Raw genomic sequence first — 13,353 nt, forward strand, 5'->3', positions numbered from 1 at the left:
ACAAGGTTATGAGTTCGGTTCCCGGTACCGGAGATAAACCGAAAAAAAAAAAATATATATATATACATACAATATATAGATAGGTATTGTAAAATGAGAAGAAACTTCAAAAGGAAAGAGAAATTGGGATAGGGGATGGAGAAAAGAAGGAAAGGAAAAGAAAAAAGGAAACAATATGTATATATATAAAAGATAGTTAAGATAGATGTATTTGGGGCTGGAGATTTAGCTCAGCAGCACAGCACCTGCCTGGCAAGCACAAGGTCATGAGTTTGAGTCCCAGTACTGGGAAAACAAAACAAAACAAAACAAAAAGATAGATGTACTACTAATTTCTCTTAATTCATTGAAAAGAAAAGTTTGTGCTTATACTGTTTTGACAATTAAATGCCGATATCTTGTATTCTGAGTAACTAAAGATAACAATAAGCGATGTATTAACCATTATTACCCTCTTGTTATCGTTTTAAAATTTTATTTTTTTCTCTTTAAAATAAAATTTAAAAAATTTTGTATTTATGATGCACAACATGTTTGATATAGCTAATGTAAGATACATATATACACTTAGACATACATAATGGAACTTCTTCCTAGCTAGTTGAAATTAACCAACAGGTGGCCAGCCTTTCACCCCTTAGCCTGTGGTAACCACTATTTTATTCTTTCAAGTAAAGACTTCACTGTATACATTTTCACACTGTATACATTAATGATGACATATGGTAGTAATACCTTGAGGTTCATCTTATGTTGTTTGAAATAACAAGATTTCTTTGTTCAGTAAGGCTGAATAGTATGCCATTGTGCCTATATATCACATTTTTTAATCTGTTCATCTGTCCTATGGTTTATTTTGAGTTAATTTTTATGAAAGGTATAAATTCTATGTTAATTCTTTGGGAGGCACATTAGCTAACCCTTTATCCTTGTACATTTTTTTGTAATTTCTTTGGCCCTTTATTAAAGGTCAGCTAATTATACTTATGGGGATGTATCTTTGGGCTCTTTATTCTCTTCTATTCATCTGTGTATCTCTCTTTCATTAATACCACATTGTCTTGCTTGCTGTAGCTTTCTAATAAGTCTTGAAGTTAGGTAACATGAATCTTTCAACCTTTCTCTTTCAGTATTTGAGTCAGTTTTAGCATTGGTTTACTTTAGGGTTTTTTAGTTACACTATGTTATCTCTAGGTAGAGAATTTTAGTAGTACTTCTCAATTATTACAACCCTATTTGGTTTCATTTCTAGTTACATTAATATTTCCAAGTCAGTGTTCAATAAGAGAGGAGATGGTGAGCTCCTCACCTTGTTCCTGATCTTAGTGGAAATGACTGTAGATTTTCTCACTTAAGGCTCTGGTTTTAGGATAAAAAGTACAGATTGTATCATGTTAAAAGGCATACAGCTATGAGTCATTTGGGAATAAATATAGATTTTACTTGTGAGTTCTTGAAGCACCTATGGAGGTAACTGTATGGTTTTTCTCTATAGATGTGTGAATATGAGGTATTATATTAATGAGTTTCCTAATACCTAGCATGTTCTCACAGTGAACCAAACTGGTTTTCCTTGAATAAATCCTACCTGATCATGGTATATTATGTTCTTGATATGGTACAGATTTTTGTTAGTATTTCTCACATTGATAGTGATATTAGGCTGTGCTCTTCATTAGGATTAATTGTCACTGTTATTCTTGCTCCCCTTTTTTCAGTTTTCTGGAAAACATTGTTGAATTATTGAGCTTATTTGGTCTTTGTAGATTTGTTAGAATTACCTTGTGAAATAATCTGGGCCTTTAAGTTTTTCAGAGTAAGCAGAATTGGGTCCAGGGATATAGCACAGTGTCTCTACAGAATAGAATTTAAGGGATTACTTTAAGAAAACTCATCTCCTCTTTTTAAGGAAACCGTCCTTTATTCATTGTTAGGTCCTTTGCATGTAAATTATCTAGCGCTAAATCCTCTCATTTGTGGCTTCTTGCCCTCTTGTTCTTGTGTTTTACAGAATGCTGTCTGCCTTGAGAAATCAGATTCTCAGGACCATGAGAGGAATGCTGCTTTTTCTTTTGTCTAGATTCTGGGTAAGCTATGATTGCATCAGGCTTTTGAAATATATCTCTCCTCTCTCAGAGGTATCTCATCAGAATAGCTCCCATCCCTGTGGTATTTTAGTTGTTTGTTTTTTTTTTAACCAGTTAAGGATTTCAATGAGAATTCATTTTTGCATTCTATATGCATATTAAGTGCCAACTGTGTACCTAAAGCTACTCTAGAATCTTAGTATCAGTGTATAGATCCTCTGCTGTCTTCCTCTGACTAACCAAGAACAGATCTCATGTACTTGGCTCTGTAAACTCAGTTTAATAGAAGAAAAGAAGAAGAATGTTCCCTCTGATACTTAAGTTTTTATGGGCTGATGGTGACAGAGACAAGGAATGCAGTTGGGACTTAATACATTGTATACTGTTGTTAGTGGTTTTTCTGATAAACATTTCTTAAAATGTGCATGGTGCATAGTTAAAGCAGTGTTTTCTATGGATGCCTGTCATTGTAGGCAGTTCTTTAAAATCCCAAGAGCAGGTATGTTAGTCAACAAGGTGGACTCTTAACTCAGCATCTTGGTAATAAATACATAGAAAAGTATTCATTCACTTACATCTTAGAGACAGACACATGCTAATTTTTTAAGTACTTTATTGGGTAACAAAGATTCATTTGATGGGTCAGGTTAATATACTTATGTCCAAAGATATTCATTATCAAATGAGCAGAGGAAAATAGTTTTTTAGTCTAAGGAGTGCTACAATACCATGAAAATCACCTGAAAGCTATTGTTTGGACCAAAAAAATATTTCTGGTACTGTGCAGTAAATTATAAAGACATGATAGAGTATTTGAAATCCAGGGCATTGTCAGTGTGTTTAGCACAACATGCTAAGTGTCACATCTTCTAGATCCTTTGGGTCAACTGGGGTGGTGGTATACAGTGTCTTCAGGAGCTGTATGTGTGGGTCCTTTGGGTTGAAGGTGTATTTTAATTTAAAATAGGGTAACCAGAGAAGGCCTCAAAAGAATGTGACAGTTGAGCAAAGAAGTAAGCTGAGGGAGAGAACCTTGAAGATAACTAGAGGAAAAGCCCTTCAGTCATGGAGAAACAGTGGGGAACAGGTCTGGCTCGTTTGGATTAACAGGTCTGGAGGGTAACAAGTATAAGTGTGTAGGGGGATAGTAAGGAAAAGAGTCACAGTGGTCACAGTGTGTGTCAGATTTTTTTAGGGACTTGTAGTTTCTAACAAGCAGTTTTGGTGGAGTGGTGAGGGTGAATGTTTGATTGGAAAATATTCCAGAAACCTTCAGAGACAAGAGTTGGAGATTCATCTGTCCAACTCTTGGAGACAGTAAATAAATTCATTTCTTTTGAGGACATTTAATATAAAGAGGAATATTAGCTTAAGGGTGGGGCAATTGAGAGACATTTTCTTGTTGGTTAGACTTTTGTTTTTTAGAACAGAGTTAAATATTTTGCTAAATAGAATAATCCATAAAAGAATAAATACATAGCGGCAGAGAGAAAGATAGAGTTGCAGGAGTGATGTCCTTGTGATGAAAGGAGATAGAATCCAGTACACAAGTGGAAACAGTGCCTTCAGATTGAGCAAGGGCAGTGTGTCATCTGTGGTTAACAGAAGATGCAGTGCTTGACCACATGGAAAAAGTTGGTTGAGGTGGTGGTAGGAGCTTGCAGAAGGGTGTTAGCGTGTGAGTGTGTGTGTGTGTGTGTGTGTGTACATGTGTACTTCCTTTTTCTTAGTAAAAATCATTAGCTTTCTCCACTGGCATCTGCTCTGCTGCAGCCATTGTGTTCATGTTTATGGCCTTCTGCTACATGCTGATACTGCTACTCACCTCCACACTCATCTCTTCACTATCTGATACATTATAGCATTTGATAAGCTGAAGATTGATTACAAGAATGCTATATGCCAGTATAATACCTTTAATCCTCCTGTCCTTCCCTGCTTTCTTCTGTCCCGTTTCTTTGTGCAGCGGAGTGGCTTACACTGGGTCTCAATATGCCTCTCTTGGCATACTATATTTGGAGGTACATGAGAAGATCATTGATTGATGAGCAGACCAGGACAGTATGACCCTATGACCATCATGAGTGCTGACATTCTAGTCTACTCTCAGAAGGCTGGCACAAATTAGTTGTTGTTGTTTTTTTTTCTTTTTGGGACAGGGTTTCACTATGCAGTTTAGGCTGACCTTGAGCTCACTTTGTAGCCCAGGCTGTTCTCAAATTCACAGTGATCCTCTTGCCTTAGCCTCCCGAGTGCTGGGATTACAGGCATGTAGCACCACACCTGCTGCAGATTAGCTTTTTACCTCATAGTATATCTTTACTGCCTAGGTAGCATGGTCTGCATTTTGGTGAGCCCTTGGAACAACACACAGGAGAATCATCCAATTAAGTGCATGCAAAAGCCACTGCAGAAAGGGAGTCTATCCAGGAACGTCCTGTTTCCAAGAGTGGCCTGTGGAATCCGATCAGTTACTTTAAAAAATGACTCCTTTTAAAATATGTCCCTACGTTTTGCTTGTGGAAAGACTCTTCATGTGTTATACTTGGATAAAGAATTTAATTGGAATTATGTATAAATATAAAATGATTACCTCTGGATTGACAGGTAGAACTTGCACTCCTTAAGGAACGCCCATAGCCCTTTGAATAAACACAGTAATCACTGTCCTTAGTCCATTGAAAGCTTTTACTTATAGGAACCTACAGGGCTCATGTTGTTTAATTGAAATGCCATTATATTATAAAGTAGCAGTAATCAGGTACATCTGATGAAGTGAAAATGTACGTCTGACTTGTAGGAAACTGATAGTTTTCCTAATTTATCATGTAGATAATTGTATCTGGATACAATGACAAACATAAGAAGAGTGGTATGTTTCCCTCTTTGACTTGAATATTATCCCTGTATAGTGCATAGATGAGAGATTTCCTGTTTCTTTCAAAGTAATATGCTTGCTTTAATTCTTAAGCATAAGTGAACATGATGTAAAAAATACATGCTGACTATGAAGAAGTCATTTAAAGCTATTTTAAATTATTTGTAAGAAAATTATTTATTAAGAAACTGGTTGTATTGTACTTACTGTTCTAATCTGGTGGAAATATATTTTTAAGAATTTGCAAGTACTTTAGATTTTCAGAGTTGAATGAGAGGGAAAATTGTGTAACCACCCTGTTGTTCCTTTATAGTGTAATACAATAAAACTCTGAAATTAATACTCAAATCATTAGCTTATACTTATTAGGCAAACAATGACAGTGTTGTATGTATGAGGAGCAAGTTAAACATAGTAAAAGTTTACTGAAGAGAGTAAATGTGAAGGATAGGGAAAATAATCCCCTTTGATTTGCTTTCTTTCTGAATAGGCATACTAATTTTTTTGTTTGTTTGTTTTGTTTTGTTTGTTTTTCTCCGGTACCGGGAACCGCACTCACGACCTTGGGCTTGTCAGGCAGGCGCTTTTTGCCGCTGAGCTAAATCCCCAGCCCCTAGGCATACTAATTATTAAACTTGTCTTGATTTTCTCAGCTGGAGTGAGGGAAAGAATAGCGTAGTTTTAAGGTCACCCGGATTCATAAAAGAAGGAATTGTTACTTGGAGTTTCTGATAGGTATTGTTTATATTAGCAGAGAGGAAACTACATACAGATGAAGCATCCTTACTCCAAACATTTAGAAACCAAAATCTGTAACTTTTGAGTGCCAGTAAGATGCCATGAAAGTTTCACACAAAGAAGCCTTGTTTTGTGCACAAAATTGTTAAAAGTAGTGCATAAAAACCTTTAGGTTATTTGTGTAAGATATAGATGAAACCTAACTGAATTTTGTTTAGACTTGGGTCCCATCCCCAAGATATCCCATTTATATGCAAATATTCTAAAATGTGAAATCCAAAATGCTTCCCTTCCCAAGCCTTTTTGGATAAGTTATACTCAACCCACATAAAGCCTAGAAGACTTAGGGACTCTCATACAGAATTTCTTCTTTACAGAGATTTTAATTTTGAAGATCCTTTTTTTAGATATAGGAATATAAATAATATTTCTACTTTGTCTCACAGGTTTGGATATACAAAGTAAGGAATTCATGTATGTGACACTGGAAACGCGTGGAGGACTGTGCATGACTGAAAGGCTTGAAACAGATGTGTCTTCCCCATTCTCAACAAGAAAATGACTACAAAGGCAATAATGGGTCAGAAAGACCATCGGAAAACTCCCTAAGAAAGAGCCATAGAAAATGTACACTTCAGAAGAGAGATGTAATCAGAGAACTCAAAAAAAGAACATATATCATGTATGCCCTCAGAAGGGTAAAAAGATTTTTATTCATGTGCATGAGATTACTCAAATAGATAATCAAATATACCAGTGCCTTGAACGTGAACAAAACTTCTGTGAAAACTTAGCTCTTATTATGTGTGAGAGAACCCATACAGGGGAGAAACCTTATAGATGTGATATGTGTGAGAAAACCTTCATCCAAAGCTCAGATCTTATTTCACACCAGAAGATTCACAATTATGAGAAACCATATAAATGTAGCAAATGTGAGAAGAGCTTTTGGCACCACTTAGCCCTTTCAGGACACCAGAGAACACATGCAGGTAAAAAATTCTATACATGTGACATTTGTGGCAAGAATTTTGGTCAGAGCTCTGATCTGCTTGTCCACCAGCGAAGCCATACAGGCGAGAAACCTTATCTGTGTAGTGAGTGTGATAAATGCTTCAGTCGAAGTACAAACCTCATAAGGCACCGAAGAACTCACACAGGTGAAAAACCATTTAAGTGTCTGGAGTGTGAAAAAGCTTTTAGTGGGAAATCTGATCTCATTAGCCACCAGAGAACTCACACTGGTGAAAGGCCCTACAAATGTAATAAGTGTGAGAAAAGTTACCGACACCGCTCAGCCTTCATTGTACATAAAAGAGTTCATACTGGGGAGAAGCCCTATAAGTGTGGTGCCTGTGAAAAATGCTTTGGCCAGAAGTCAGACCTTATTGTGCACCAGAGAGTTCATACAGGTGAGAAGCCGTATAAATGCTTGGAATGCATGAGAAGTTTTACTCGGAGTGCCAACCTAATAAGACACCAGGCCACTCATACTCACACTTTTAAATGCCTTGAATATGAGAAAAGTTTCAACTGTAGCTCAGACCTTATTGTCCATCAGAGAATTCACATGGAAGAGAAACCACATCAGTGGTCTACATGTGAAAGTGGCTTCCTCCTTGGTATGGACTTTGTTGCCCAACAGAAAATGAGAACTGAAACAGAGGACCTGCATTATAAATACAGTGTATGTGATAAAAACTTCCACCAGAGCTCTGCCCTTCTTGAACATCAGACAGTACACATTGGTGAAAAACCATATATCTGTAACGTGGGTGAGAAAGGTCTGGAGCTCAGCCATCCGCATGCCTTGGAGGCCTCACATATGTCTTGACCACACAAGAAGTTTTACTATAAAAAATGTATTTACACGTCAAGGAACTCATTAAGATGAATACTAAGTAAATCTCAGACTTTGATGAGAGCTCAGACTTCAGTGGGGACCAGACAGCCTGCCGTATTAGGAAGTGTGAGAAGTGCTTTATTACCCAGAGTTGTGCTGCCAAACACCTTACCATTCACTCCAAGGAGAAACTGCAGGTGTCTTGAGTGTTGGCAAATCTAGTGTGAGCTCAAATTTGGTCACTCACAAGAGGATACAGGTAGGAAATCTTTCACCTGTAATGGGTTTGAGAGCTTTCAGCCCTCCTCATTGCAAGAGAATTCACCCCAGAGAACAACTTTTTAAATGCCTTCAGTGTCAACAGGATGTACATCTCATTGGACACCAGAAAAACCCATCCTGGGGAAAAGCCCCAGCAAGTGTGGGAAAAAACCTAACAAAACTCTGACTTTCATACCCATCAGAGAAGCCATACTGGTGAAAAATTGTACATATGTCCTGAGTGCGGCAAAAACATTAGTTGGAGAGCCTTACTTGGGTTTGTACTAAAAAAAAAAGCAAAAACCAGTCTGAGGAAAGACCCTACAGGTGTTTTAAGAAAGCGTGTCAATGATCAGTTCTTGGAGTACATAAGGGAACTCACATGAGTGAAAAACCCATAAATACCTTGAGTCTGAAAAAAGGTTTGCTAGAAGCTTTTGCTTTTATTAGGCCCCAAAGAACCCATTCTACCAAGAAGTCTGTGCCAAGTGAGAGATCTAATTATGAGTGAACTATCTATGTATATATACATGAGAAGAATTGTTCTCATTGTTAGTTGACCCATACTGTAGTGATAACTTCAAATGGAGTCAGTATGGAAATAGTTTTCTAGATCCCAGAAGCTTGTGGGAGAAGCTAGGGCAGGTCAGAGTAGACCTGATGGGTAACTCAGGTGAAGATGCTTTTCTTTTGTCTGAACCACTTAATAATTGCTTTAATTTCACTTTCATCAGACATCCAGTAAACAAAGGGACTCATATCTTGGGATAGAAGATGCAGCATGTGTTACTTCGGGGGAAAGAAGTATGTTGATTTTGCCTCATGATCTTTTATCCTTGTCTAGAATGGGCCTAGTGTATTGGTACTGGCATGGGAGATTTTTGCAGGCTGTGAAAGGAATTGAGAAGCTAGGGAGCACTTATTCTAGGTTAAAACACTCCCAACAGTTACATAATAGGTCAGCTTCATGAAAAGCAGAGTACTCATCTTTTAACTGTTCACAGTTTGAGGTATACCCTCAAAATCCCTGAAATATCTTAGTTTTTATTGATATTTGAAATTTCACATTTATGGATTTCTTATCAACTTAAAATCCAAATTCTAGGATAATGGTTATGCTATTATTAGTATCTATATTTTTGTGACTTGATTTATCATCCCAGTGGTAGATCCTCGTACTTGGCTCTAGCAGAATGGCCAGGGGAAGGCTGAAAGGAAAGTATGAGCCTGAGTAAAAGGACACAGTGGTTACTAATACAGGAGCAAGACCTTTCGTTTTGTGTATCTTGACTCCAAAGCGGGTGTACTTTTCACTCCCATTATCCTGATGTTTAGCAAATCAAGCCTCGTAATGATCCATTTTTTTATTTATTTCAGTTCTGCCAATGAAAGAAAAATACCTTTTAATCCCAGGGAAAGGATTGCAGTCACCACAAAATAAGGTAGATTTTGGCTTGGAATACAGGACGCTAAATGCTAGAAGAGAAAAGTAGTTTGGCAAATACGGCAGAAGTTCAAGGATAAGCACTTGCCTCCGATTTAACAGGGTAATTATGATTTGTCTTTTAACATTCTTTTAAAATACTGTAATCCATGGATGTATAAATAGGTACTTCTCAGGTTTTGTTTTTTGTTTTCCATCCCTCAGATTTAGAGACATTTAATACAAATTCTTCATATTTGGGAATCTGGACTGGTGAACAAATACTTTGTTACTGGTGAGAGTTCTTATTTTGGGGGGTTGACTTATCCAGAGTAAATTAGCATTTAGGTTCATGGATTTGGCCAGCTGTTACCTTCTATAGGGCTGTAAGCTTTGATCCTAATGGCTGGTTGGTGATCATTATAATCTTAGGGCCGGTGGCTGTAGCTCATAATGATAATAAAGAATCTGATTCTTTTAGGAAACAGGACTTAAAAGTTTATTTGATCAGACATAGTTCATTTTTTATAAATAGCTCATATACCATGAAATGTTTCCCAGTGTGGTGAAGCACACAAGATGTATTTTTTCCCTCTGGTGAAAATCATGCCTATTACTACAATAAGTTTGACAGTTATAATACTTAAAATAGTATTGGGTGTATGGCATGGCATTGATGAAAATTAGTCCTTATGGCTACTTGTTAGTCATAGAGAAATCTTGGAGAAGGGGACAAAATTGGTATCACTAACACAGAACAGTGACTTGCTTCTTCTTTCAACTAACTTTACTGGTAATTGTCTCTAGTCCTTAAGTAAATTAACGGTGGACCATCCCTCAAGTAGAGAACTTTGCAAATATAAAACAAGTCTGAGGGCTTTTAACCATGGGGGGAGAAGGTGTTGATACTATTCATATAGTATAACCTGAGGTTGGAGAGGACCACTGGGGAGCCTGTAAACAAAACTAGAAGGTAATTTCTAAGATGGATGGAGGTTCCCTTGAAGCAGTGCCAGCCTAAATCTACCTCAGGTAAGTAGTTAGAGTGACTTTTTCAAGATTTCAGACCAAATGAGATAAATTGTATGCAGTCAGTGTATTCCTATGCTTTAATGCTTTTGTTTTCCCTCAATTCTTAATAAACATTTGCTCTGAAAAACTCCATTTTTGTCTCTATTATACAAAATCAGCGTTTCTTCTATACTTGCATTAAATAAAACATATTCGTGTGGTACTTCTTGAGGGTGATGATAACCATGGAGCAGTCTACAGATTTTAGGACTTCTTGATGCTGAGACAGAGAATAGAAATCTGGAAGCAATATTGTCTTGAGTTTTGCTTTCAATCTTGGATCCTTTTGGAGCCTCCACTGTGTTACAAATACAGCACAGGAAGGATTAATAGCTTGAACTGACCATATTTGGAGCTCTGCTAAAACTCAGTACCTGTTACTTATGTAATTCACCTTAAAATTAAGGAATAATTTTGAATTTGTAATTTCCATTCTTACTGTTTGTTGAATTGTATCATGTGCTCACCCAGCCAAAATCTGTGGCAGTCAGAGCCTACGGACCACTTCAAAACAAATCTCTGAAGGGCAGGGAGTGGGCTCAATGGTAGAGCACTTGTCTGGCACCTCAGAAGTCCTGGGTTCAATCCTTGGCACTGAAAAAAAAAAAAAAATCCGTCTTTTTCTAAAGCCATAAGTATTCTGCCTCCTTTAACATGCCAAAGCTTTCATCTTTTCTTCAGTCACATGTTTTTAATAGCCTCAGGACCCTTTTTGTGGTCTTTCTTTTGCTTCATTTCCTTCGTTGAGATTTCCCATATGAATATAGATAGCCTTTCATTCTCTGTTGAAAAAAATGTTACGTTGCTCTTAATAGTGCCAGTTTTTTTTTTTTTACTTTTTTTCCCTTTCCAGAATTTACCAGCTTAAAATCTTGACTGCCTCCATGTTTCATTTTTACCACGCTGCAATGTAGTTTCTCTCCTCAAGTCTGCCTCATTACCCACTCAAAGATCACCTCTGAACTAAAGTGGAGGATGCATTCTCCAACACTGCATGCCACTTTCCTCCCCTTTCTCTCCAGTCCATCTTAGTTCAGTAGATGTAGCTACCTTTGCCTTGAGGACCTGTTTAGACTTAAACTACTTTCCATTACTTACTGCACAAACTATAAGTTTTCTAACATAGCTTTTAAAGAGTAAAACTTGACCCATTTTAAGCTATATTTTAAACAATCTAGGGTAGAGATTGCATCCTCAGCTGTTGTTACATAAGCCCCTCCCAACTCCACTGTACAGCTAGGGTTCTGGGGAGTGGCATAAGATAAGAGCTCAGAGCATTAACCAGGAGATGGGTCAAGAACTAGACCTAAGAGCTGAGGTGTAGCTTAGTGGTAGAGCACTTGCCTAGCATGTACAAGGCTCTGGGTTCCATCCCCAGCATTGAAACAAAAATTATTCCTGAAATGAGCTACTGTGGCCTTCTAGTTACACAAGACAATTCCTTTTTCATTATTATAACAATATCCTTATATGTTTCATAAACTCACCGAGATGGGTAGTTTTTCTTGGTGTTATCTATACATACTTGTTTTTTGCTTATTCTACTTTCTGTGACTGGATCGTGCTAAATACTGCTTTCTAACCAAGTATGAATACCATGAAGTATGAATTAATGTAGCCCAGTGGTAGATACCTGCTGAGTGTGCCTGAAGCTCTGGGTTTGATCACCAGCATTGCAAAGGAAAAATAACATGAAATTATATGAAACTCATACCTGGGGGTTAGTTGTTCAGTGAACTGCCTGAAATTTTATGACAAGTTTTAAGGGAGAGAAGGCTCATAGCTTAACCAGATCCCCAGAGCTGCACTAGTCCATCACAGATTGGGATGCACTGCTACAGGCCAACTCAAGTTGCAAAGTCTAAAAGGTCTCCTTTGGACTTTTCTACAACTTTCTGAAGATAAATCTATCCATTGGGACAACTTAACCAACCAAGAAAATCATCCTGCACTAACATTTGAAATTTAACTCCCAATAATGGAACCAGGGATAATTAAGACAGAACTGTTAAAGGTAATTATGGAAATCGTTGTGGCAGATAGCAAAAAAGTTACCAAGACATTAGAATGTGTTACAGGAAATCAGAAGCTTTATGAGTCACCTTTTCATCATGGTGACCAAATACATGACATACACAGTTCAAAGGAGAAAATGTTTATTTTTGCTCATGGTTTCATTCCCTGACAACCGGCTCCAAGGCATAAACATCGTGGTAGGAGAGCAGAAGACATTGCTCATCTCATGGCAGCAGGAAATAAGAGGGTTGAAAAAGCTAGAGAAGAAGGGATCAAGAACAACATACACCCTTTAAAGGAATGCCCTGCCTTGTTCTATTAAACCCCACCTCCCAATAAACCCATTAAACTTGGAACACCACAAGAAATGAATCCACTTAATGAAGTTAAAGCCTTCGTGACACATTCAGTTTCTCCCTTCCCATCAGCTGGCAGTCAAGCCTTCAATACAGACTTTGGCTGACATTCTGTATCCTATCCATAACAGGACCAACACGAAGAGGCTCAAGATGAAGTTTAAGAAGCAATAAGGATAATAATGGCAGTGGGTTGCATTGTACCAAATACTGTTTATGAGGAGAAGCAAACTAATTTGAGTGCTTTCTTTTTAAAAAAATAGGGCCTCAGTCTATTGCTCAGGCTGCATCTCAAACTCTTAAGCTCAAGTGATTCTCCCACTTGTATGTCTCAAATAGCTGGAACTAAAGACATGTCAGCATGCCTACTTCCTTAATTGGGCACCTTTGAGGGATATTAAGAAACTATAATATTCTGAAGATTAATTGGAATTTTTTCTATTATTGCATTGTGCAGTTAAGTTCATTTGGTTTTTATTAAATAAAAAGGTTTGCTTTTTCACGTTTTTTTGAATATGTAAAACATTTCCATAATTAAAAAGCCAAGATAGGGCTGGGGTTTATAGCTCAGTGGCATGGTGCCTAGCTAGCAAGCATGAGGTCCTGAGTTTGATTCCTAGTACCAAAAAAAGGCCAAGATAATGTAAACTATCTTACTCAAAAACATCGCAGCCCTCTCC

At 37.4% G+C, this 13,353-nt stretch overlaps 1 protein-coding gene across 1 annotated transcript in view; it reads left to right on the forward strand.

Moving 5' to 3' along the window:
* Znf322 (zinc finger protein 322) overlaps positions 1-10,394 on the forward strand; it is an 18,775-nt gene extending 8,381 nt beyond the window's left edge. The window contains 3 exon segments of the mRNA XM_005403273.2: positions 2,012-2,087; positions 6,150-6,399; positions 6,402-10,394. Of these exon segments, the coding sequence (XP_005403330.2) occupies positions 6,234-6,399; positions 6,402-7,537 (1,302 nt within the window). The 5' untranslated portion in view covers positions 2,012-2,087; positions 6,150-6,233 and the 3' untranslated portion in view covers positions 7,538-10,394.
* Positions 10,395-13,353: the final 2,959 nt, after the last annotated feature.

Source organism: Chinchilla lanigera, unplaced genomic scaffold (genome assembly GCF_000276665.1).
Source record: "Chinchilla lanigera isolate Chin_1 unplaced genomic scaffold, ChiLan1.0 scaffold00082, whole genome shotgun sequence".
Classification (NCBI taxonomy): Eukaryota; Metazoa; Chordata; class Mammalia; order Rodentia; family Chinchillidae; genus Chinchilla; species Chinchilla lanigera.